Source organism: Nannochloropsis gaditana, assembly GCF_000240725.1.
Source record: "Nannochloropsis gaditana CCMP526 unplaced genomic scaffold scaffold105, whole genome shotgun sequence".
In the NCBI taxonomy this organism is placed as follows: Eukaryota; class Eustigmatophyceae; order Eustigmatales; family Monodopsidaceae; genus Microchloropsis; species Microchloropsis gaditana.
In genome coordinates, this window is record NW_005803848.1 from 12,473 (window position 1) to 39,654 (window position 27,182).

At 56.4% G+C, this 27,182-nt stretch overlaps 1 protein-coding gene across 1 annotated transcript; it reads left to right on the forward strand.

The window, feature by feature from the left end:
• Window positions 1-19,473: 19,473 nt before the first annotated feature.
• On the forward strand, window positions 19,474-19,608 carry NGA_2074000 (uncharacterized protein; the record flags this gene model as incomplete). Its single annotated transcript, XM_005855765.1, has 1 exon — window positions 19,474-19,608. A coding segment is annotated over one exon (135 nt), but the record flags the coding sequence as incomplete, so codon positions are not given.
• Between the last annotated feature and the right edge of the window lie 7,574 nt (window positions 19,609-27,182).

A 27,182-nucleotide genomic window follows, 5' to 3' on the forward strand; every position in this document is an offset into this window, starting at 1 on the left:
ATTCGGCAGTCGCTGCCCGAAGGACCGCGTATACCCCGAGACGACCGGCTCTCCGTACTTGTTCCCGTAGTCAGACGCACCGTTGCTGGCTTCGATCTCGATGTTCAAGGGGGAGGCCATCGAGCCCGGGTACTTGAACGAGGGATCTTCCCAAGGCAATGTATAACCTGGAATCCGGAGATTCCCCACACAGTACGCCGACATGCCCGCCACTGTGGCGTTGCCCCGACCGCAGGCTTGCACGTCCCGCAGTCGTCCTCCTGTTCCCGTCTCCGCGCCTGGAAAAGGGGCCACCCCAGTGGGAAAGTTGTGCGTCTCAGCCGTGAGAGTGGGGTGGAAGGTGTTGCTATACGGGACCATCTTGGAGGGGTGCCCGGGCTTCTCCGGCTTCAGGGTCGTGATGGGATACCCTCGGATCGCTCGAGAGTTGTCGAAGAAGGCGATGACGCTGTTATTGGGCCGGTCCTTCGGCAAAGTGTCCTTCACCATCTTGAAGAGCGTGTCTGCCTGCTCGACGCCGTCGATGATGATTTTCCCCCCGAAGAACCAGTGCCGGCTGTGCTCCGAATTCGACTGGCCCATGTCAAAGCACTCCACGTCCGTGGGATTACGTTGTAGGCGGTTCGTGAAGAGGTTCGTGTAGTAGTCCAAGTCCCAGTCGTCGAAGCCCAGCCCCAGCGTGCCGTTCAGAGTCTCCAAGGCCGATCGCCCCTCTTCTAAGATGGGCACAACTTGCGTCGGCTTTGGCGTTAAACCCGTCTCAAATGTCTGCAACGGCTCTGGGTAAGGCATCTCCGTCATCCGGTCGTGCACCTGCGCCAGAAATGCGGAGGCCTGTGCGTCCGTCAGAGCGGTCTTTGTCCATACGAGGTACCGGCGAGAGCGTTCAAGGCGATTGATTCCTGTCAAGCCGCAGGCCACGCAAACCGAGACAGCATTGGACGAGTAAGCTGTGCTGAACGTCAACCGGGGGCCGACTTCAAAGATCTGGCCTACCAAACCCTCCCTGCCCGCCGCTAAGACCTCTGTAAGGAAACTGCCGCCGGGCCGCGTGTGGGTCGGCTCAAAAGTCTCCCGTAAAATCCATAAGAGGCGCTATTGTGCACGTGTTCGAAAGTGAGAATGTCAGGCTCCTACTTAGATTCGTATCTTTCTTCAGCGCTCAACCCCCTGGCTTTCCCCACCCTCCGCACTACCTCTTGCTCCTGCTCCGTCAAGGGATTGGACGTGGATGATAATTGAACATTGAAGCAAAATTCAGTTTCTACAGCCTCCACCTCGGGTAGCGCAGCTTTGATCTTGAAATTTAATTTCTTGATGTTGGGCTCCGCGTACCCCGGTGCGCGGAAGAAGTGCAGCACGTCGGTGTCCGTCTTGAGCCGCTTGGTCCCATTGCTCGCCATTAGCCTTGAGGGGGAGGGGAGGTCCTACTGTGAAAATATGGTTTCAGGACCGTAAAGCCTGTGTCAGAGAACGAAGGACGCAATTGTTTTGACCAGTGCAAATTGCATGTACCGCGCATAACGACCGCCGATCTGTACACCTCGTGCATGCCCCACGCGGTAATTGAAGCTTCTCGCCTCTCCGACACAGCCGTGGGAAGACCGGACTGGCGGTCACACGGACGTGAGTCCGGGCGAACGCAAACCAAGGGGCCATGATGCACGACACCAATGATAGCGTGCAGTAAGCTCACTTATTATTCAACAACCTGATCATACGATCGTTGTGAGAGGCCTGATTTTCCGAAATAAGTCTTTGGCGTCCAGGGAGGCAGGAGGTAAGGAAGCCCCTGAGAAGACGATTCAGGAGCAAACGCCGTCCTCAAGCCATCGCAAAAAATGTCTATAGACACGACAACGTTTGCTTATAACACGCCATGAGTAAGGAATTTCAATCAAAGATGGTCAGATTGCTGCTCGCAATGTATCTCTTAATCCATAAACATTAAGGAATCAATTTACTTGTAGGACGAATCTCCATATCATACATGATACGCCATGCAAGGAAGAAATTAAATAGCGAAAAAAATTAAAAAACCGATAGGAGTTCCAGACCGACAAATAAATCTCGCGGATGCATTACTGACATTGAAGATGCTTGGGTGTGACTTGACGCGCCTCGTTGGTTTTTAATCATTTTTGGGAGTGCCCTTCTCTTTGTTGCCTTCTCTAGCACTTCTCACATCATCTCCCTGTTTCCCCCCTCCTCAGTATTGTAGCCGAGTTTCTCGTATTTCTTCTTCTGTAGAATATAGATAAAGTGTCTCGTAAGGTGTTGTGACCGCCACAAAGAGCGAAAAAGACATGATTCTCCGCATGACACATACGGACAAAGAAGCACCAGATCAGACACGCTCTCACTTTCCAAAGATCGCCGTCTATTCTAATACTGCTCAGTGACGTACCAGCTCGTCCTTCATAACGTAATAAATGAAGCCGGGAAAGACGATGGCGAGGCCGATGAGGGAAGGCACCGTCTTGCTGTTGAACTTAAATGTCTTCTCGGTTATCTCGCGCCTGCCATTCCATTCCTGTTGGCCATATAAAGAATGGAACATGAGAGTCGGAGGAGGTCACAGTGTCCAGGACGAACGAAGCTTGCTCGTTGAAATCAGATCGTCGCTGGCCGTATCGCTTAGAGCACACCAACACCTCGTCAACACTTGCCTCGTCACACTCCCACACCATGCCTAAACCTGTGTCCCTATCTTCTTTCCAGTTCATGGTCCATGCGTTACAATCATCTGTGCGCTCTACGTTTAATGTCTGACCGCATGATACGCGGCATCAAGCCCCTTCTATCCCTGACACTCACCTCAACGAAGTAGTTCTTCTCGACCAAGCCAGACAGTTGCCGCTTCTGTTGCTGCATGAAAAAATAAGAGCCCCAGAGACCCACAAATCATTTCAAATGTTCGAGAACAAGCAGGGAAAACGAGACTTTCCGATCTCATATTTCTCCATACCACGGCTCGGAGCTACTGCTAATTCTCACCTTTCCGAGACGATTACCATGGAAACCATTCCGAAATGGACGTGCTAGTGCCCGCAGCATGACCTACCACTGTTTTCGTGTGAGGAAAAGTACGAAACTCGTGGGACTGATGTCGGCATACCAGACTCCTCCGTTTTATCGAGAGGCTCAAGCCAAAGATAATCATGGGACAGGTCTTCCACTCCTGTCGTGACGCTTTCTGCGCAGACGTGTCCCACGTGAGCCCATGTCTGGCATGTTATCGCTCTAATCTATCAACAGGGCATGGGATTGTTTGAAAAAAGGTTGCACATGACAAAAACGCGTTCAAGCACAGAAATCTGCGGCCACTGCGCCGAGCTCAGTAGCTCAGCCCTCTCCTCGCTCGTCTCGGAAGGCAGAAGGGAAGTCACACGACCAACGCAGCCGCACTGCCGTTACCGTGACCCAAGCATCGATGCTAGAAAGTCTTCGCACGTATTGGATGTGCTTCGCGTGGATGGACAGCGGAGGCACAGGGCCCAATGCGGCGGTGGTTTCGACGGGCGGGGTCCGGCGCCCGCATCCGCTCCTCTTTGTGCTGGGGGATGGCGCACTGTTCGCTTTTTTCTAGGACTTGAAGCCGTCCGAGGCTGTACACCAACATGCACGGAAGTGGAGTGGACCACGCCGCGAGACGTGCGCGGCAGTGGCAGTATGGCCCAGGTCTATGGACTTCCCGCATCTTCAGGATTGGCCTGCTCTGGTTACGGTATTTGTGCATATTACCCCAGGTCGCTCTTGAATCAGGAATGAGAACAACAGTCCTTCTGCCTTACTGATTTCCCCGCGTCGCAGCTTAAGCAAGCGCGCAAGCCGGAGTGGGACTGCAGTGCCCTTCTGATATGTTACATGCAATGACAACGATTTGCCGCTCGTGTCGACCTTTGTTCTCAGCTTTGTTTTTTCTTTGTTACTGCAGCACACCGCATCGGTATCTACGGTTTCGAGAGGCACGAGGGAAAGTATCAAAGATGCTGGCATCTCGTTCTTCCCTTGGGCGCCTGCGTCCCGCAATGAGCACGGTAAGAACTTAAATATATTGGATTAGATATTTGTAGGGTTTGTTGGAGGGTGGGGAGAGCACAAGCTTATTTTTGGAAAAGCCTTTCCCTTCTTTGGAAACGGGCGGTCTGGTTGCACCTGCACCCGCACCTCGGGATGTGTCGACTTACCGCAAACTTCCGGTTGTGGTCCGTAATGTAGAATGTGGCTTAAACGATCACTGGTCTTGTGTGCTTATCCCATGCGCCGTTGCGTCCTTATGTCAGCAATTCTCAGAGATTCTATTATTCCTACTGTGAGTATCGCACTTGCCATCATCTCTGGGCTCAACAATTCCCTCGTCCTTGCCCGTGTTCAACCCAGGCATTGCGGGGCAGCATGTCTTTATTCCAAGCCCGCACCCTTGCAGGCACCCCTTTGTCCGTCCTGGACCCCAAGGGCAGTCCCACGATCGAGGAGACGTACGCCAAGATGGCTAGCCGCCTCCAGGTCGTGCGCAAGACGCTGAACCGGCCCCTGACGCTGGCAGAGAAGATCCTTTTTGCCCACCTGGACGATCCCACGACTAAAGTTACCCGTGGAGAGACGTACTTGAAGCTGCGCCCGGACCGCGTGGCGATGCAGGACGCGACGGCGCAGATGGCGGTCCTTCAATTCATCTCCTCGGGCCTGCCCAAGACGGCCGTGCCCAGCACCATCCACTGCGACCATCTGATCGCCGCAGAGAACGGCTCGGCCAAGGATCTTCATGCCGCCCAGGTGACGAACAAGGAAGTTTACGATTTTTTGGCGTCGGCGGGCGCCAAATTTGGGATCGGGTTCTGGAAACCGGGCTCGGGGATTATCCATCAAATCATCTTGGAGAACTACGCCTTCCCCGGCGGCTTGATCATCGGCACGGACTCACACACGCCGAATGCGGGGGGTCTGGGCCTGCTGGCGATCGGGGTGGGCGGGGCGGATGCCGTGGACGTGATGGCGGGCATGCCCTGGGAGCTCAAGGCGCCCAAGGTGATCGGCGTGAAGCTGACGGGGGAGATGTCCGGGTGGACGAGCCCCAAGGACGTGATCCTCAAACTCGCCGGCATCCTGACCGTGAAGGGCGGCACGGGCGCCATTGTCGAGTACTTCGGTCCGGGCGTGGAGACCGTCTCGGCGACGGGGCTGGCTACGATCGCCAACATGGGCGCCGAGATCGGCGCAACCACCTCCACATTCCCTTACACACAGAAGATGTCGGACTACCTTCGAGCCACCAAGCGAGAGGGCCTGGCCGATGCTGCGGACAAATTTAAGGCGAACCTGAGTGCGGACGAGGGCTGCGAGTACGACCAGCTCATCGAGATCAACCTGTCGGACCTCAAGCCCCACTTGAACGGACCTTTTACCCCCGACTGGGCCCATGTGGTCGGCCCCGAGTTCAAAAAGACCCTGGAGGAGAAGAAGTGGCCGGAGGAATTGTCGGCGGGGCTGATCGGTTCCTGCACGAACTCCTCCTACGAGGACATGACGCGCTCGGCCGCACTGACCAAACAAGCGCTGGCGGCGGGCTTGAAGTTCAAAGTTCCTTTCCACGTCACCCCCGGTTCCGAGCAAGTTCGCGCCACGATCGACCGCGATGGCTTGATTGGCACCTTCGAGGAGGCGGGCGCCTCCGTGCTCGCGAATGCCTGCGGCCCCTGCATCGGACAGTGGCACCGCAAGGACGTGGAGAAGGGCAGCAAGAACAGCATCATCACCTCCTACAACCGCAATTTCGCCAAGCGCAACGACGGCAACCCGGGCACCCACGCTTTCGTCTCCTCCCCGGAACTAGTGACGGCCACGGCCTTCGCAGGCACCATTACTTTCGATCCGACACGGGACACGATCAAGACACCGGACGGAAAAGACTTCAAGTTTGCGCCGCCGGTTGGGATGGAGCTGCCCCCCAGGGGCTTTGACCCGGGAGAGGACACCTTTCAGGCGCCCCCTGAGAACAGCTCGGGCTTGGAGGTGTCCGTGGATCCTGCCTCGCAGCGTCTGGCCCTGCTCGAGGCCTTCGACCGATGGAATGGGAAGGACCTGACCGACATGCCCGTGCTGATCAAAGCCAAGGGGAAGTGCACCACTGACCACATCAGTATGGCGGGCCCCTGGTTGAAGTTCCGCGGGCACTTGGACAATATCTCCAACAACCTGCTGATCGGCGCCGAGAACGCGGAGACGGGGAAGATCAATGAGGTGACGAACATCATCACGGGGGAGAAGGGGAAAGTCCCCGAGGTCGCGCGACAGTACAAGGCAAAGGGGTTGAGCTGGGTGGTGGTGGGCGACGAGAACTACGGGGAAGGCTCGTCGCGTGAGCATGCCGCCTTGGAGCCCCGGCATTTGGGGGGACGCGCCATCATTGTCAAGAGCTTTGCGCGCATCCACGAAACTAATTTGAAGAAGCAAGGCATGCTGCCCCTGACTTTCGCGGACCCGAAGGACTACGATCGAATCTCAGGCCACGACCGCCTCTCGATCCTGGGACTGAGCGATCTGCAGCCTGGCAAGCCGCTGAAGGTGTTGGTGAAGCCTGCGGGAGGGAAAGCGCCGTTCGAGATAACCGTCAACCATACCTTCAATGAGGAGCAAATTGACTGGTTTAAGTACGGCTCGGCTTTGAACAGGATGAAGGCCATGGCGAAGTGATCTGAGGGAGCGATTTTGGGGATGGAGACTGTCGCGGAGTGGAGGAAAAAGGATGAGGGGAGATAGACAGGGGGAATCGCCAGGATCACGGTGGTTCATGTGATGATACAACACTCTTTTAGGAAATAAAACTGCGCCAATAAGCCATTGCTTTTGTTTTTGGAGAACGTCCCCGTTGCTATCTATCCGTGGTGATGAGTGGAAGGACAGAGGAGAGTGGGAGAGCAGGACCATTCGAGGCGGTTTGAACGATTCGATGTCGACCACTTCGATGCGTCCAAACTCCCTTCACGCCTGATGAGAATGAGATAAAGGAGGAGCGAGATACCATGAAATGATGACTGACGAAGGGGCTGTGAGGGGCACTACAGGAAGGAGAGTCGTTCAGAGGGTTTTCTCACACGGTGGATTTTTGAGAGCATGAAATACAAGTGAAACCCCTGGCGATATCAGGGAGAAAAGGGCGAAAAGGAAGGCGTAAGGTCACAGAAGAAGTTGGCAATGGCATTACATCGAAAGAAAGGGACGAGCGCGGGTTGACTGACGGAGGCGTGAGAGCTGTTCCTGACATCTTTGTCTTGCCGTCCTTGACATAACGATTTTTCCCGATTGTTACACATTGTTCAAAGCGAACTTCTCCCTGGAAGCCTTTCACAAACCCGCTCAACCACTCCAGCTAGCCCTCTAGGTCCTCACTGCACCGACGCCCGCAACAGACCTGCATACCAGCCCAAGTGAGCGCGGAAATACCTAGCAGCCTCGTAGGACATGTCGCGCGGCACCCCCACCCGGGCCCTCAAGTAGTCCAAGCCCCGCGCAACCTCCGCGGGGGCCACAAACCCCGTGGGAGGCGGCACCGCCTCGGGCCCCTCCAACAGGCTGTGGGTCACCGCTCGCAGGGCCGCGTCGAGTAGGGGTATGTAGGCCTCGTTGGCCTTCGCGTTTGGGTCTGCCAGCTCCGCCATGACAGGAGGCACGCCCGGCTCGCCCAGTGCTCGGGCAGCGAAGGCGACCACGGCCTCGGGGTTCGAAAGCAATTGGGCTGCGGCCTCGCGCTGGCAAGACCCCACGTCTCGCGTCCTCCGAAAGGGCTCCACCCCGTCCGGTCTCACCGGCAGAGTCCAGGACCCATCCTTCCCCGACAGTTCCGCAGCATAGGGCGCAGCTTCTGGGATGCTGGAGCACGATCCGACCTGCGGGGGCATGTCCATGGCGTGGGTATACCAATCGCTCTTGATGTTGGCGAAGGACTCCCTCGACTCCATGCCTTGAAACCACCGCTCTATCGCCGGGTACTGTGGATTGTTGCGAATCACGAAGCCCTTGTAATAGCAGAGCGAGCCCGCGATCCGTTCCATGAAGGGAACATAAATGCAGTCGATCAAGGAGAACCCGCTCCCTAAGAAATAAGGACCACCCCGCTCGCTAAGGGCAGCTTCCACGCGACCCAGGACTCCCTCAAAGATCATCTTGCTGCGTTCGTTCGTACTAGTGCTTCCCGTCAGCCAACGCAACCAGCCGCTGAAAAGCTCTCGCTCCAAACGCAACAAGGGTCCCACGGCCGCCGCGTCGGGATCCGAGGCCAGGGGGAGGAGGGGGACGGCCTCGGGAAATTTATCCTCGAGCGTCTGGATGATCACGTCGGACTCGATGACGACATCCCCGTCAAGCTCCATCACAGGCAGAAGCCCGGTGGCAGAGAGCCGTGAAAACCAGGCAGGCTTCTGCCCATAGCATCGCATAGGAACTTTCTTGACCCGGTATGGAATGCGTTTTTCCTCCAAGTACATCCACACCTTTTCACAGTAAGGGCACCAGGCCGCAGTGTCGCGGTACAACGTGACACGAGGCTCATACCCATCGGGTGCATCAAACAGGCGTATTTCGGCCTTGCTCGAAGGAGGTCCGCGGCCGGCTGCGCGCAAGTCGGGCAGGGCCCGCTCCTCTGGCGTTTGCCGCTGGGAGAGGGACGCTTTCAAGTCCGCCCAACTTGGTGCAGGGTCTTTGAAATCGTTCATGCCTGCGGGAGGAGGGGCTGAACCTTTGACCATACCACTCAGCATCTGTGTGAACATGCCACCCAGCGACGAGTAACGTGTCAAAGAGGGCTTCAAAGGGTTCCTCCACGCCTTCGACGTGGTCCTGCCTGGAGATACCAAAGTGGGGGACGGAGACAGAAAGAAGCCGACAACGGTGGTGCTGATGGAGGCAAGAATGAACGTCGTAGGCAAAAGGGTGGCTTGCATCCGCATTTGCATAGCCAAGCCTACATAAGAGTGTTTAATGGAAAGGTGAGACGCTTTTGTTATGCTGCGCAGTGACGGGGCGGCATGCCAAAGGGGATGGGGGAGATCCTGAGCGAGCGCCGGGGGCGGCAGCGAGCATTTTTTTTCTCGTACCGTGCTCAGGAGGATAATTTCCTATCCAAGGAAGGACGGGTTGCGCTTCATAGACACGCTGAGCGGATGCAGTGCGTTCTTTGAAGCGCTCTGCCTGATACACATGGCTTGAAGCATCATTTCCTGCTTCGTGGACAGTCTTCAAACTTTGTCGTCTACTTCATTTTTCTCATTGAGCTGCCATGTCCTTGCCGATTAAGGCACAAAATACATGTTATGAAATAGGCATGTTTGATTGGACACAAGGAACTCAATTTCGCGCATGGCTCTATCGAAGTGCGGAAGAATTAGGTACGTTTCTCTGTTTCCCCCCGACCTTGCAAAATGCGACACGTCTCAATGGAATTTTTAACGTTGCCCTTACAGCCGCGCTGCGTGCCAAAGCGCACCACTTAGCCAAGCAAGCCATTCATGAGGGGAAAGCTGTTCCGATGCCGCATTGTTATGCGTCCCGTCTGAGCCCGGACGTTGGCAAAGGTAGCTCAAGCACGACAACAGAGGGCAACCCCTCCAGGAGTCCGAGTGGCCACCCTTCCATGGACCCGACCAAGCCAAAGCTAGTTTCGGGCATCAAACGTCCGCGGCCTGACGGTGAAGAAGAGACACAGGATGGGCTCTGTTGGGCGTCCGCGAAGGATGGACAGATGAGGGAGCTGGACGCATTGGCACCTGAAGACGAGGTAGCGCTTCTCCAGTACTTCGCCTACATGATACAGGATGCGTGCGGGCACCGGTCCGAGTCCATTAAACGTGGCCTCCACGTGCAAGCCACAGCGTTGACGTTTTTCAAACGCTTTTTCCTCAGCAACTCCATGCTGGATTTCGACCCCAAAGTCGTTTTGATGGCCTGCGTGTTCCTGGCGGGCAAGGTGGAGTACGAGTACATCCGTTTGAGCGAGCTCAAGGACGTATTTGGGGAAAAGTATGGGCGGAAGATAATAGAGTTTGAGGGATGCTTGTTGCAAGGTTTGGGTTTCTGCCTCAAGGCGTATCACCCGTACAATCCATTTTTCGGCCTCATTAATGGGCTTGAAAAGGTGAATCACGTGAAAAAACTAGGCCTGACACCAGACAGCTTGAGCCGTCTCTGCACCGCTGGTCAAGAGACCATCGACCTGATTTTGCCCACGGATCTCCCATTGCTGCACGCCCCAGCTCGCATTGCCCTTGCCGTTTTGGTGACGTGTGCGGCGGAGTGTGACCTCATGGAGCCCGTGGCCGAGTACCTGTCCTACTGCTTCGAGGAGGAGGACGAGTACGACACCATTATGAAAGAGGTGGCGCTGATTCGTCCAGCTGTAGAGGCTGCACAGGAGGAGGTGCCAAAAAGTCCGACAGAAAGGAAGGAAAGTCGGATAGAGGATTGGAGGGCTGCCATGACGCGCCTCAAGAAGGCTGCCAGATGGGGAGGCAAGGGCGAGGGAAAGAAGAGAAAGAAAAGCAAGGGCGGAGCCGCGGGCGAATGCAATGGTTCCGCGACCGATCTTGGGAAATATGGCGACGGGGATAAGACCTAAGGAGGCTTACAAATTCAAAGAAAGCAGCAAGATACCTCCACCTGGGCATCTCCTTTTTTTCAGATCCATGTTCATCCGTGTACCTTACCATCGATTGCTTATAATTACATCACCATCGATCGCTTCCAATAACATATTGAGGCATTCACAACTTCTTCAAGGATAGCTTACAGGTATACAACTCCAATGCTTCATGTTTCTTTTCCGGTCAATATTGTGCTCTTGCACGGATACCCGGTCGGCTTTTTCCAGTTGACAAAATGATGTAAAGGCACTTTGCCCCCGCGTGGCGGCGTATGATGTGTTGCCGTATTCCAAAATATGGGCAGAAAGAGATTAGAAAAAATGTCGTGCTCTGATAATGAACGACGAAGTCGCTTAGGCAACCTAGCAAAACACGGGCTTAGCGGCTGACGGAGGGAAACGGTGGCCCGATTTTGTAGAATTCGAACTAATTTGAATAAATAGGCCACAGAAGTAAGACAAGCGCGCAAGTACTATACTTCTGCAGGCCTTTCGCTCCTGAGAGGAGGGCGAGGATCATCAAGGCTTGCTTGTTAAGCGATACATTTCAAGTTCTCTTCCGTGAGAAAAGTCAAAATAACCGTTTTCGAAAAAAAATTTGGATGTAAGAGCTAAAGGCCGTAAGAGCGTGCCAATAAGGATATCCATTCCTGTGAAGACAAGACGCAGAGGGTAGGAGCTATTGCCTCAGGCCGCCCCGGCAGCAGCCCCATGAGCCACAAGTAGACCCGTTAGAGTTGAAGCCGTTAAGGCAGTTCAAGACGTTGAGCGACGACAGGAAACGGCCGCCTCCCCTCGCTTCCGTCTTACATTCGTACTGCAGGCTAATTGACTCCATGAAACAGGTACGATGTTGCGCTCCTTAGCTGGTAAAGCTGTGTGCGGCCCCATCCGCTATCAACTATCTGCGGCCTTCGCCACGCAGGCCGCCCCTCCTTTCCACTACCAAGAGCTCTTCGACCTCTCCCCAGACACAGCCACATCATACCGGAAGCTTACTAGCGATTTTGTATCCACGTTTCATGTAAATGGACAATTTTTTTTGAAAGTCGAGCCTGAAGGGTTGCGTTTGCTAGCATCTCAAGCAATGGTGGATATAGCTCACCTACTCCGACCGGCCCACTTAGCTCAATTGTCAAAGATTCTCAAAGATCCGGAGGCATCTTCAAACGACCGATTCGTAGCGTTGGAGCTACTCAAAAATGCGAATATTGCGTCAGGTCTCATATTGCCTGGATGCCAGGATACGGGCACGGGGATTGTTATCGGCAAGCGCGGCATGCAGGTTCTGACCGACGGAGAGGACGAAGCCCACCTGAGCCGGGGAGTCTATGACACGTATACGAGGACCAATCTTCGCTACTCACAGGTAGCACCCCTGGACATGTTTCAGGAAAAAAACACGAAAACGAATCTGCCGGCACAAATAGACTTGTACGCCACCAAGGGAGACGCCTACAATTTCCTCTTTCTTGCCAAGGGTGGGGGCTCGGCGAACAAAACTTTCTTGTACCAGCAGACAAAGGCGCTACTTAACCCCAACGGACTAATGAAGTTCATGGACGAAAAAATTAAAACTCTTGGCACGGCAGCATGCCCTCCGTACCACTTGGCAGTAGTTATCGGTGGTCTGTCTGCTGAACTGAATCTGAAAACGGTGAAGCTTGCCTCTACCAAGTATTTGGATTTTTTGCCAACGACTGGGAATGAGCACGGTCGCGCATTCCGAGACCTGGAATGGGAAGAGAAGATCCATCAGCTCACTCAACGTATGGGCATTGGTGCACAATTTGGTGGAAAGTATTTCTGCCACGATGTCCGCGTGATCCGATTACCCCGACATGGGGCCTCTTGTCCTGTAGGGATCGGGGTTTCCTGCTCTGCCGACCGGCAGGCTAAAGGAAAAATCACAAAGGAGGGAGTTTTCCTCGAAGAACTGGAGAGGGATGTCGGGAAGTACCTCCCGGATGTAGACGAGGCGACCTTAGAGGGGGCGGAAGTGGTAAAGGTAGATCTTAACAGGCCAATGGCCGAGATCCGTGCAACTCTGAGTAAATACCCCATCAAGACGAGACTAGCTTTGACGGGAACACTGGTCGTGGCGCGAGATATCGCACACGCCAAATTGCTGGAGAGGGTGGAGAGCGGACAGGGCCTGCCCGAATACGTCAAGGACCACATCATTTACTACGCCGGGCCAGCCAAGACGCCGGAGGGCTACGCGTCGGGATCTTTTGGACCGACCACGGCGGGGAGGATGGACTCGTATGTGGACACATTCATGGCGAACGGGGGCTCCTTCATCACCCTGGCGAAAGGGAATCGAAGCAAGACAGTGACCAAGGCGTGTAAGACTCACGGAGGATTCTACTTAGGATCCATCGGCGGCCCCGCGGCCATTCTGGCGCAGAACAACATCAAAAAAGTGGAAGTGCTGGAATACCCTGAGCTGGGCATGGAAGCGATCTGGAAGATCCAGGTGGTGGACTTTCCGGCTTTTGTGGTGTGCGACGACAAGGGGAACGACTTCTTCGCCAAGTGGCAAGTGTGAGAAGAGGAGGCGCAGGCGAGGAAAATTTGACGTGTGCACTTGATTGCATGAGGCTGCTACAGCTTAGTATGCCATGCCTCGGGATATTTGAAGAAACCAGAATCCGAGCCAAGTGATGACCGCGGTATTTAGGTTTCTCTGGCTGTTTTTTCTTTCAACTTATTTTTGTTCTGAAACGGCTCGACAACATTCTTTTCCTGCGGGTCCGACCTTAGTCGCTCCCGCTCAGCCTCCCGCCCCTGGCCCCCAATCGATCCCCCTCTACACCCTACGCCACATTCGCGCTCGTTCCCCCTCCTCATCATCTAGGCATACATGGCCAAACTCCCCTTCTTCTTGGCCTGCACCACGCTGATGGCCTCCATGAAGTCCTCGTGCTTGATCTCCACCGCCTCTCGCCGCAGGGCCAGCATGCCCGCCTCCACACACACCGCCTTCAACTGCGCCCCGTTGAAATCGTCGCAGCACCGTGCCAACTCATCGAAGTTCACATCCTCCTTGTCAACATTCATTTTCCGGGAGTGGATCTCCATGATTCGGGCTCGCGCCTCTTCTGTGGGGTGCGGGAGCTCGATCTTTCGATCCAAGCGCCCCGAACGCAGCAAGGCGGGGTCCAACACATCCGGTCTGTTCGTGGCCGCGATGACTTTGATGTTCTCGTTTACCGTGAAGCCATCCAACTGGTTGAGGAGTTCCAGCATGGTGCGCTGCACCTCTCTGTCCCCTGACTGCTCCCCCCCAAAGCGTTTCGTGCCAATCGCGTCCAGCTCGTCGATGAAGATGATCGCGCCCCCCTGCCCGTCTTCCGCGCACTTCTCTTTCGCCAGCTCGAACGCGTCCCGCACCATTTTTGCTCCGTCCCCGATGAACATCTGCACAAGCTGCGGCCCAGCCAGCTTCAGAAACACCGCCTTGGTCTTGTTGGCGCACGCGCGCGCAAGCATGGTCTTGCCCGTGCCGGGGGGCCGTGGTAAGAGAAACGTGGGGGGCGCGGTCAGCGGAAAGGGGCACTGGACCAGCACGTGCAGAGGCCCAGGGAGCAACCCGGTCCGGCGCATGTCTACTACTCACCCGTAAAGCAGCACGCCCTTGGGAGGCTTGACCCCAATCTTAAGAAACAAATCTTTACGCGTCATGGGCAGCACCACTGCCTCCATGAGCTCCTGGATCTGCTTGTCGCAGCCGCCAATGTCCCCCCACTCCTCGGAGGGCTTCGTGTCTACCTCCATGGCCTTCACGCGCGAGTCGTACTCGGCCGGGAGCTTCTCCAGGATCAAGTAGCTGTCCTTGTTGGTCCCGACTAAGTCCCCCGGCTTGAGTTCCTTGACGTCCACCAAACCAGGGATCGGTAGAAAGATCGTCTGCCGCGTCGACGTCTTGATTACCGCCGAGACGCCCTTCCGCTGGGAGTCGATGTCCGCAGCCGCCCCGTCCTCCTCCTCTTCCTCTTCCTCTTCCATGTCGAGGACCTCCACCACGTTCCCTACCAGGTACGGAAGCTGTTTGTTTAGCTTAATTTTGTCCAAATTCTCCTTTATACGCTTACGTTGGCCCTCTGAATCGGCGTCGATACTTGTGATGTCGGACTTCATGATGCGGATCTCGTTGTCAAGCAAGCGGATCCGCTGGCGAATTTCCTCAGAGGACATCTGCGTGAATCCAAGAGGAAAATGTCACAGGGAACAAAAGGGGTCAAGGCGCGTTTAAGAATAATGTGGAAAGGAGAAAGGAGACCCCACCATTACTCCGATACACCGTATCTGCGGGTAACACTCTAAGTACATATTGCTGACTCTTCTCCCCAACTGCACCCAATATCGCGTTAGCAGACACATGGGAAGGTCTCCGGGATAAATTAGCCCCACAATGCTTCCAAGACTTCCGACAGGCTTATACGTGCCAGCATCCCATGCTCGGACGCTCACCTGCATTATCTCGGCATCAAGCGCTTCTTCCGCTGCCGTCGCTGCAGCATCTGCTGCTGCTATTGCCTCATTCGAGGTTACATCCATGGCTATCCGTAATGATGCTGCTGGATGCTCTGTTCATCACGTGTGATGGGATAAGCACATCAGTGGGGTGATAGGATGATGACGGGTGCGTGCTCAGATGGCTTGGTCCGCGAGTTGAGTGACCTGATAGCCCGCCACGCGACAAAAGTGTCTGTCGAAAATGTTTGCTCTCAGGCGGCTTGAACACAGGCCCAGGACGAAGCAAAGGCATGCTGTGGTGGTACTTGCCGTTCCTCGACTTCTTTTCGTTTCCTCAGGAGCGACTCGCCAGCACCTCGCCAACTTCCCCGGCAGGAGAGATTGCTCCTTCTTGACCTCACGAGACTCACCAGATAGTTCAAGAGCCCCCCAGGGGAGGAGTGGGTGCATGAGCTTCATTGAAGTGTCCATGGTAGCTGAGGCGATTCTACATGCATTGTGAAACCTCTCACCACCACCCCGTGACAAAACACAGCGGCGTCCACTCTCGCCCCTCGTAGTCCGCATCGAAGTGCCCTCTGTCAAGGTCAGCAATCCCACCACCACGATGAGCTCGTTGTCGCTCTCGGCAACGCATCTCTCAAACCCTCACATCAAGATGATGATCGGTCCCCAGCCTACTACAGTCCGAGGCGCAGCGACTCATCTGGGCAAGCATCCTACCCAGCCCAAGGTTATTTACCCATCCGGGAAGTACGTTGTTGTACGCGATTTGGAGCAATCATGTGATTTCTATGTTTATCGTGGGCACAACTCGAAGGTTACCGTGGCCAAGGTACACACACGGGGGGTCTGAAACGTTTACAGGGGGGGATTGGACGAGTATGCGCACTTCGGGGAGGTAGACGGTTTCATGGCCACCTTGCCGTGCACGCCATGTAAATGGGCCGATGACGTGACACGTTCAACACAAACAATTTGATATGATCTCGTTGGATAGGCGTCGCTTTAAGCATTGACGGCACGTGCCCACCGTACTCGCACAAGCACAGTTTTCACCCAATGGGTGCTGGGTGGCCTCCGGAGATGCCTCGGGCAAGGTCCGGATTTGGTCCTACGACAACCCCGAGCACGTGCTGAAGCTGGAGGTGCAAGGGGTTGGGGGTGGGGAGGTCAAGGACTTGGACTGGGACCCTGAGAGCCAGCGCGTCGTAGCAGTGGGGGAAGGGCAGGGGACGAACGCCAAGGTCTTCATGCGGGACACGGGCACCTCCTTGGGCGAGTTGAACGGGCATGGGAAGCGGGTGATATCCACGGCGTACCGACCCTGCCGTCCGTTTCGATTAGTGACGGCCAGCGAGGACACGCGCACTGTCTTTTACCATGGCCCCCCCTTCCGGCTCGAGCACAGCAATGCGGAGCACACCAACTGGGTGAACACGGTCCGCTTCAGCCCGGACGGGGCCCTCTTCGCCACCGCCTCCTCCGATCGAAGGGTCGTGCTGTACGCAGGAGCGACGGGCCACCCGGTGGGCGACTTGGACAAGGACGGGCGATGCCCCCACGCCGGCTCGGTCTACTCCTTGGCCTTTAACCCGGACGGCTCCCGCCTCGCGACCGCGTCGGCGGACAAAACAATCAAGGTGTGGGCCACGGGCAGCCGGGAGATGGAAATGGAGCTGCCCTTCTCGCGGGAGAACGAGCTCGGCGAGATGCAGACAGGCGTCCTCTGGCTGGGCCCTTCGGCCTTGCTCTCCCTCTCCCTCAGCGGGGACCTGAACGTGTTCGACGTGAGCCCCGGACAGGCTGCTCGGAGGAACACGCTGCAGGGGCACCAAGTGAGCGTGACCTCGCTGGCGGTGGACCGGGACGGGGGGGCCTTCTACACGGCCTCCTACGACGGCGTGGTCCTGGCGTGGGAGGCGCGCACGGGGTCCGCCCGCCGCCTGGGGGGCCCTGTGCCGCGGACGGTCAACTCGGCCAACCACACCGGGAAGGTCACGGGCCTGGCACTGGTTCGGGGCGGGCGGCGGCTCCGGAGCGTCGGCTTCGACGACAGGTTGCGGACGGCCAGGCTGGAGGTGGCGGGGCAGGGGGGCCCGACGGGGACCTACGAGGGAGATGCGGAGGTGGTGCTGCCCGGACAGCCCGTGACGATCGCGCGGGCGGGTGGGGCCAGCGACTTGGTCACGGTCATCTGCCAGCCTGCGGTCCTGGTAGTGTACAGGGACGGGGCACTCGCGTTGACGATTGAGAAGTTGCCGTGCACGCCGTCCGCGCTGGCCATGTTTGGAGAGGACGAGGTGGCCGTGGGCGGCGAAGATTGTAAAGTCTACGTGTACGCGCTGGGGGAGGCGGAAAACGCGTCGAAGGGCGCGAAGGCGGTGCTCGGAGGGCCCCGGGGCGCAGTCTCGGCCTTGGCGTACAGCCCAGGGGGGGGGTACTTGGCAGTGGGCGACAGCAACCGGGAAATAACTATATTTGAGAGATCGACCGTGGACTTGGAGAAGGGAAGAGAGGAATGGGACAGGAAGGTATCGGGAGAATGGGTGCACCACACCTCTCGGATCACGGCACTGGCCTGGTCCCCCTCGGGGCGCTACCTCGCAAGCGGGTCCTCCGATACCCACATAATGGTCTGGAGCCTCGACGGCTCCTTTCCTCGTAGCCGAGTAGCCACGTTCGAATCCGCGCACAAGGATGGCGTGACCGTGCTGGACTGGTTGACCGAAAGCGACCTGATATCGTCGGGAAATGACGCGGTGATTTGTGTTTGGGATGTGGCTAGCGCCACGCGGGCATGATGTACGGTCAAGTATCGAACAAAACAACAAATAAACATCTTTCTTTGGACCGATGAAATGAGTAGCACTTAGGTCACGTCGATGGTCTTAATTCTTTCACCTTCTCGATCTTGCACCTATGAATTGTTTATATGTTATCTATTATGGAAACAAATGTAAAACTGACTGGTATCGACCGAAGGACTGCTGCGTGAATGGGTACATTCTATATATATTTATTTTCATCAATAAATAACGAAGATAATTACAAAAACATAGTATGGAATTTAAAAAAAATGTTTTCAATTGGGTCGTCCACCTCCCCGCCGTGCGAGACCCGGGTCGTTACATGGGCCCTCGGGCGATGACCGAGGCCCTCCTGCACACAGGCGTTTTGATGACGGTTGTAGAATACCTGGACACACTACTTAAGATATTTTGGAGATGTTTGTATTTATGAGTTCGTTGTATATAACCAATCCTTTGTTTTTGGACATGGGAAATGCTGGTATGGCGAACGAGGACACCGCCCCCCCCCGGCGATGCCCGACGTGTGATGACCTAAAAAGTAAGGCACTAAACTTTTGCTTTGATCCGGAATGTCTCAGTACCATACATCCCACCATACTATACTCAAATATTTTAGGCAGGCCCCTTTCAATCGTAATTTGTGTAGTTGGAGGGCCTTAATCCCTCTAACCTCAAGCATATTAAACTGGCGTCTCCGGGAAGAATAGGAGAAGAAGCGGCGCAGTCTCCGTGCAAGACCCAGGAGTTACACACCGGAGAACAATTATCTGAGCAGCGGGCAGCTTTAGCACAGGATTCCCCCATGCTGCGGCTCGAGTGTGCCATTCAGACATATGATTGGGGCAAGCCAGGATTAGAGAGCGCCGTGGCGCAGCTCAAGCAAGAAGGCGATGACCATTTCGAAGCGCAGCAAGACACACGATACGCCGAGCTTTGGATGGGAACGCATCCAAGCGGACCTTCGACAGTTATTGTACCCGCGGGTCCCAAGAAAATCCTCTTGAAAGATTACCTGGACGCCCATCCCGAGGCCACGGGGAGCGCGTCTGTGGCAGGTGGGGACCTCCCCTTTATGTTCAAGGTCCTCTCTATCGCGAAAGCCTTGTCCATTCAAGCTCACCCCGACAAGCGCCGTGCGGAAGAGCTGCACGCGACCCGGCCGCAAGTGTACAAGGACGCGAACCACAAGCCGGAGATGGCCATCTCCCTGACGCCCTTTGAGGCCCTCTGCGGCTTCAGGCCCCTGGCCGAGCTCTTGTCGCATTTCTCCTCCTTCCCGGAATTCAAGGCCTTGGTGGACTCTGACTTGCTCACCGCCCTGGCCAAGGTTGCGGAAGGGAGTGGGAAAGAAGTGGAGGCGAAGGAGGCGCTGAGGAAGGTATTCTCGTCGTACATGGAGGCCCCAGAGGAGCGGGCGATGGCCGAGCTCTCAGCCTTGGTGGCGCGCTTGGAGCGGAAGCAGGAGATAGAGAGGGATGCAGGAGAGGCGCACGATCCGCTTGAGAGCCTCATTTTGCGGCTGAAGGCGCATTACCCGGGGGACCGGGGCGTCCTGTGTCCGCTCTTCCTCAACTACGTCCGGCTGGGGCCCGGGAAGGCCTTCGTGATGGAGGCGAACGAGCCGCACGCTTACCTCTCGGGCGACATCTTGGAGTGTATGGCCTGCTCGGACAATGTCGTGCGGGTGGGGTTGACGCCCAAGTACCGCGATGTGCCCACGCTCCTGGAGATGCTGACGTGCGCGTCGGGGGCCATGGCCGTGACGGAGGGGGAGGTGCTCGCCAAGCAAGAGGGTCAGGAGCACCGTCTCTTCAGTCCCGGGGCGAGCATACCAGAGTTTGAGGTGGAGACCATCAAGCTGGAGAAGACGACAGGGGGGTGCTCGGCTCCGTTCGCGTGGAAGGGCGTGGATGGGCCTTCCCTCTTGGTGGTGCTGGAGGGGGCGGGGGAGGCGGAGGAGGTGAGAGGGTCGACAGCAAGGCTGTCTGCGCGGCGGAAGACCGAGTTGTCGGAGCGTGCGCTTTCCCTCCACAAGGGACAGGTTTTCTTGGTGCCTGCCAACACCGGTTTGGCCTTTACGAGCTCACGAACAAGCCAGCGGCTCTACGTCGCGCTTGCGCATGCAAATTTTCATGGCTGCCCCGCTGTATAGGCGGTGACGCACACCGATTGATCAGAGCATTGGCGCGATGAATAGGGGTGACATGGGAAGGGGGCCTGTAGTTTAGAAGGAGAGGGGGAGTCTCTGGGAGATGATCCTTTACAGCATGAATATAATGTAACACTTGTGGCGGGGTCAAAGCGCGGGGAGCGGGGGAACCGAAAGAGCCACACAGGGCGTATACATGGTAACGCGGACTCTCAACAAAGAAGATGTGGGATGGCACTGCCGACCAGAAACTGAGAGATCGCCTTCCAAACAATAAAAAGGCTCGAGCGAGAGAAAAGTCGCGTGTTTTAAAACGGGGTAAAGAATTATCCGGGCATGTAGAATGACGCGAAGATCGCTTGAGGTCTCAAACATGTGTTTTTATCGACCGGGAAAACGCTTTGTCTGATTCTTTCATTACTCCGCTGTCAAGCTCACGGCACTGGTGTCTGCCGGGCGCTTCTTGCGCTTCTTCCCCCCCTTGCTCCCATGTCCTCCTCGCTGCTTTTGCTTTTTCAGCGACCAATCCGAGAGCGGCGCCGGGAAGAAGTAGTGACCAAAATAGACAGTGAGGGTCTTGAGTTTGTAGTTCAATATGTTTTCCTCCACCTCACAGGGTCTGCCACCTGCAGCCTCTGCCAACTCCCGCAAGTCCATGTTGCGCGGGAGGAGCGCTGCCACGTTGGGCGAGGCCGACAGCACTCTCTCAAAGAGCTCATGACCGGAGACACCCCCCTCCAAGCGGATTTGTTTCAAAGAGTATGTCGGCGAAGCGAGGTATTCAGGCCCCCCCCACGGGGGGGATAAGAACAAGACGTCAGCCACGGTTCCCAGTCGCGGCAGCAGGGTGAGCGCATCGCCCAGGATGAAGTCGATGCGGTCGTCCACCCCGTACACACGGGCGTTATGTCGGGCAATCGCCAACTTGTGTGGATCGATGTCTATAGCCAGCACGTAGTGCGAGGACAGGGCAAATTGAATTGCGTTCCCACCGCAGCCTACGAAGAGATCCACCACCAGGTCGGAGCGCGCCCGCTCGGCGATATGACGAGCTATGCGCTCAGGCGTGATGGAAAACCAGCCTTCATCGTCCAACCGGCAGCCCAGGTCGAACTGACTGAAGAACCTGAAGCGCTGCATCCAGTATTTGGGGGGGGGCGCTCTCACCGAGGTGCTGGCCGCGCCGGAGGGAAGAGATGACTGAGGCGGCATCTCGCACGCTTCTGGTTCTTCGTCCTTCCCATCGGCGGAAAAAAATAAAGAGCACGGACCGTCTGTCGTGATGCGCCTCCCGTCCTCGTCAAATCGGACGTGCTTGTTCGAGAGCGCCCCCCCCACTGCGCCGTCCCTTCCTTCCACCCTGCCGTTTTCCTCACTTCCACTCAGGTCCACGCGAGACTGCTTCTTGCTCTTTCTACGATTCATTCGCATCTTAGCTGTTGAGCCAAATGCCAGAGGGGCTTTCCAGCCCATAGTTTCCAAAGTAAGCGCCATTTCCGCAGTTTCCTCTCGCACTGCTGCCTGCAGCTGATCATCGCTCTCGTGTACGTCTTCCCCTACCCTTTCAGCTCTCGCATCCCTTTTCCTCTCATTGGCCCCACTTTGAGGACTTTCGCGTGATTGCACAACTTTGTCGACTATCTGCGCAAGCAAGTTGTTGACCCACACTCGAACCCGAAACCCCCTCAGCAGCTCTTTGTCATCCAAGTAGATTCTGTTCAGGGTTTGATGAAACACAGCAAATGAGCCCGACGTCAAGACGTTTCTCCTCGCACCAATCACTTAATTTTACAGCTTACTTTGTGAAAGACATATTTACATTATGTGCGCATATGTCGGCCTTGAGTCGCTCCAGCTCTATTGCCCTCAGCTCCCCCTCCTTCTGAGAAACAGGCTCTTGTTCATCTTCCTCAATGTCTCCAGTAGTGCCGGCAAGTCCATCCCCGGGACCAATTGAATGATTTTTTGCTGATGATGTCATAAAGCTCGCTTCTCCTGTATCCGGTCATTTGTTGAGGCCAAAAAGGGTAAAAGTGGTGAATGGGGAACCTCCCCCCCCCTCTCGCCTGCCCCCTTCCTCGGTTTGTTTCCTTGCATTTTTCGTCCCCGAATCCAATGTGTGACAAATTATGAAGGCCACACAAATATACATAGAATAGATGGATAGAAAGGATCACAAATGTTTTTATCAGTTATGTTCTGACTGGTTGGGTACATCGACCTGCGCTGGTTGGTGAAACGGGTCCCGGGCGCAGGCCGGCCCATGCTAATCAAACTCATGACTAACAAACGATAAAACGATCAAAAATGTTTTTTCGTTGCTTTCTTAATGTATTCGATTTGTACAAGTATCATATTCAAGGCATCTTCCCCTCAATAGCATGTCTTTCCACTCCATTGCCGCAGTCGACCGCTTCACAGTCATTAGAGTTTGCTTTCACTTCTTCACATCCCTGCATTTTCCGGCCATCCACCGCCTGTTGTTCGCTATTGTCATCACAAAAATTCGCGTTATTACCGCTTTTTTCTTTTGGTGCGGCTACTGCCATGCCTTGATCGGCCAGTCGTCCATGGATATACTTTGCTGGATCGGACTGTGGGATGTCCTGAGCTACACTAGAGGGTGGCAACTTCTTCAGCGCAGGGACCTCATTGTGTTGCTGCGGCACTTGATGTTCCGATGCGCTAATACTTTGTATCGGCTGTGAACCAATGGTCTCCTCCTGCACCATCGGCAGACTCTGTCCCGCATTTCCACCATGTCCTTGCTCCAAACTGATAGCCTTCCCCTCCTCTTGCGCTGGGACCTGCAACTTTTGTTTCTCTTTGAGCTCCGACTCTTCCTTCCCTGCCAGCCGCGGGGACATCCCCCGTGTCGCCTCCAGCACCGTAGTCTCACTCTGTCTTGACGCAGTCTTTGGGCCGTAATGCTTGCTGAGGGCGCCCTCCATCTCCATATAACCACTGGTGACGTTCTGCATGCTCTCTTGGACGCTACGAGTCACGGCCTCGAGCTCCGAGGCCTGTCGATTCAGATCCTCAAGATAAGAGGAGCCCAGTATCATCTTCGAGCGAGCATTTTCCGCTTTCAGCAGAAGGTCTCGGTTCTTCTGCGTCAGGGCGCAGAGTCGGCCTTGGTGCTCGTCCAGACGCTGCTCCAAAACGAGCACTTCCATCGACCCTAACAAACGAGGATCCTGTCGCAGTCTGTCGAACAACTCCTGAATCGCGCAATGGACACTCCTGCGCCGCTCCAGAAGAGCTCGTAGTTCAAGCGGGGGAAAGGGCTTTCCGGCATAGTTTTCATGTGAGACCAATTTGGAGACATGCTCTTGAACTCGTGCCAACGCGCGTATCTTTCGTTGTAAACGCTGTTTTTCAATGACCAGGGCCTGAGACATCAATTTCATCCGCTTGCCAATGATGGCCAACAGCTGACGCTCCTGTCCGCTGGTGTACGCTTTGCGACGCGCCTCCGGCGTGGTTGCCTCGTACCGAGAGGAGTTCTCATTCATGGCTGATCGTTCCCTCGTTCCCGTGTGTGCCTCCGCCTCATTCCCTCCCTCGGGAGCTGGCACTTTCCGCATCGCATGTTCGCCTTCCTCCTCCATGCCCCCGGTGGAGATTGCAGGCGCCGGCCCCTGCGAGTGGGACAGGTGGACGAGTGCGCGCGGGGGGACGGATGCAATAAAATCTTCATCCTGCAAGAAGGCAGTCCAACGCCCATAACCATGTCGCAACGTCAGCTCCAGAAGCAACAGGTCCTGGGCCCGGCCCCACGTGAGCTTGAAGGCCTTCGTGGTGATCACGCAGGCCTTGCACCAAGCTGTCTGCCTCCCGTCGTCGATAAAGAAGCTCTCCGGATCCTGCGCCTCGAATTCCCGGACTTTCTCGTCGATCAAGCCCATCACGGCCACACGCTGCAACAGGTCTGACTCTACCGCACACAAGGCTCGTACACTTCCCTCCCGCGTACTGCCGCCCGCCAGAAGACATCGAAGGTAATGCCGCACCTCCTCTGCGCTACGTTCCGCCAGCCTTCCCGCCGCGTGCGTCGACAGATCCTCGTAAAAGGATTTAAAGTCTCCGCACTTAGTCAAGCCGAAGCGCATCAGGTAACCGCGGATAGCTCGGCGTTGGGACTCGCCAAAGCCTGGGACGAGAACGCGCGCGGGACCCGCTTGACTGGTGGCCGCGGCCGTCGACTGCCGGCGACTGCGCACATCGTACTCCGCGTCCTCGTCCTTCTCGTCGCTCTCGTACTCATAGTCCTCTTCCCCTTGCTCCTCCTCCTCCTCGCCTCCGTCATCAGACCCTGACAGGAACTCCGACAGCGGCCCCTGGTAAGTACCCGCAGGACGCACGACCTCTCTCCGCTCCCGCTTCCCCTTGCCCAGTCGCGCGACCTCCTCCGCCTTGAGGCTTTCCTGCCGACTACCCAGCAGCTCCACCCAGGATTTCTCCGTGTTGTCTGGCAAGGCGTCTCGCAGCAAAGCCGCCTCGCGTTCCCTTCGGAGCTCCTCGACTTTGTCTTCATTTCCCTCTGCTTCCGCCGCGGCTGCTGCTCTGACAGCGGCCGCCTCCGCTTCAACGTCCTCCACGCTGGCAAAGCGTGCCACTTTAAACGACTGGAAGAGCCCCGAGAGCCCTTTTCCCGTCTTCCTCTCTTCCCCTGCCTCCTCCCCATCCACCGCCTCTGTCCCGCTCTCCAACCTCTCCCCTCTACCTTCCTCCTCCCCGTCCCGATCCAACAGCCGGTCCACAGCCTCCTCGTCCCACAAGATCCTTTTCGAACTCTTGCTCGTCCCGCCATCCCCCCATTTCTTGGCGTTCGCGCACTCCGTCTCCTCCTCTCCGTTCCTCGCCTTCTCCCCCTCTTCTTCCGCGAACAACTCCTCGGTCCCATACTTGAGCACGTCGTCGAGCTCCTCTTGCGTCATGTTCCGGCCCCGTCCCGCCTCGCCCACCACCACGTGCTCCAACAGCAGCTTTTTTTTCGCCAGCTGCAGGGTCCTCTCCTCCACCGAATCACGCGTGATGAGGCGATACACCATCACCTTTCGCGTCTGCCCTATTCGGTGCGCCCGGGCTAATGCTTGTAAGTCGTTGTGGGGGTTCCAGTCCAGGTCGTAAATGATCACCGTGTCTGCGCTCGTTAGGTTGATTCCCAAACCGCCCGCCCGCGTCGACAGCAAGAAAATGAAGTAGTCGTCTCCCTCCTTCCCTTCCTTTGCTTTGTGATTCAGGGACCGCCGGTTGAAGGCGTCGATGCGCGCCTGTCTCTCGGTGGCCCGTGTTGACCCGTCCAGACGCTGATACCTCCAGCCACGGTTCATGACGTGCTCCTCCAAGAGATCCAGCATCGTCGTCATCTGAGAAAAGAGGAGGACGCGATGGCCCCCAGCTTTCAATTTTAGCAGCATCCGGTCAAGCAATTCGAGCTTTCCGGAGGACGAGAGCAAGGCTTGTGCCCGCGCGGAATAGTCTTGGTCGACCGGGTAGCACAAGTCCTCTTCTTGCATCAGAAACGGGTGGTTGCACACCTTTTTTAGCTGCATGATCATGTTATATACGGACGAAGCGGCCTTGAACTTCCTGCGGAGCAATTCAAAATTCTGCGCGAGAATGAGTTTGTAGTAGTTTTTCTGTACAGGAGTGAGCTCCACACGCACAATCAGCTCGTGCTTCTCAGGGATAGCCAAATTCACGTCCTTCTTCAGGCGCCGAAGCATGTGCGGGGCGATCAAATCATGGAGTTTCGCCAGCTGCTCCTCCTTGTCCATGGATGCGAACTCCGCCTTGAAGGTCTCCACGTCTGCGAATTTGCCCGGCTCCAAAAAGTGGAGCAGGTTGAAAAGCTCCTCGATGGAGTTTTGCAGTGGCGTCCCCGTCAAGAGCACGCGATGACCGACCCTCATCTCTTTCAGGGCCTGGTAGAGCCGGCCCGTCACACCGCCCTTGAGCCTGTGGCCTTCGTCCACCACCACCGCCTCCCACCGCAGCTTTTGAAAAAAAGGCGTCCTTCCACGCGTACTCGAAGGACGTAATCATCACGTGGAACTTGACATCCAGTCGCCGTTCCTCAGAATTCCCACATCGGCGCCGTTTCAAGGCGGCGCTCGCATGCTTACTCAGTTGGGACAACGCGTTTGACCGGACTTTCCCTCCGAGGGCCTTCACTTCCCCTTCCTCCACATGATTGCCCCCTGCCCCCTCCTTAGTTCCCCCCTCTCCCCCTGGCGGCTCTCCATCCCCTCCCTGTGCTCTGCCGTCGCCCAGCTTCCGCTTCTTCCGCGCCCGACTGGTAGACCCATTTCCCTCCACTCCCATGGTAGCCCGGATTGGCCGTGCTTCGTACCGCTGGATCATCTCTCGGGACCTTTGCGAGCCTTTGTAGACGACGACGTCCAGGTCGGGGCACCAGACCGAGCATTCCCGCTCCCAGTTGTCCACTACCGCCAAGGGGCACACCACCAGGAAGGGCAAGAACTTCCCCTCCGTCTCCCCTCCGCTTCCCCCCGCCCGGGCCAGCCGCTGCTCCACCGCCAGGCACCTGAGGAACCCCAGGGTCTGAATGGTTTTTCCAAGGCCCATCTCGTCGGCGAGGATCACGTTGTTCCCCGCGTGCCAGGCGTTCCTAAGGAAGTTGATCCCAATCAACTGGTAGTCGTGCCAGTTCCCTCCTTTGAAACACGGCGGCTGGGTCTCAAGGGGCTTGTACGCGAGCCGCCCGCCCCCAGGACCCGTTCTCAGGAAGCCCAGGTTCTTCTCCCCCTCCCCGTCCGGAGCCTCCTGGCATGGATCCTCTAGAGACAGCAGCGGCCGCACCCAATCCTGGCTCTGGTTGGCGAAATGGTCGAGCACGGCCCCGAAAGCTTTCTTGCGCAGGTCGCCCTCCATCTCCCAGGTGCTTTGCTCGTACTCCAAGCCGCGCCACTTGACCAGGTACTCCTTCAGCCGCACCAGCCCGTCCACGGACCGATCCTCCCGCTCGTCCAGAATGCGGTCTGCAAGACACCAGGCCGCCTCAATGACTTCCTCCTCCTCTGTCTCTGCCGCCTCTGCCGGGAGTTTGAACGCAGAGGCCGTGGCCTGTCGCAGC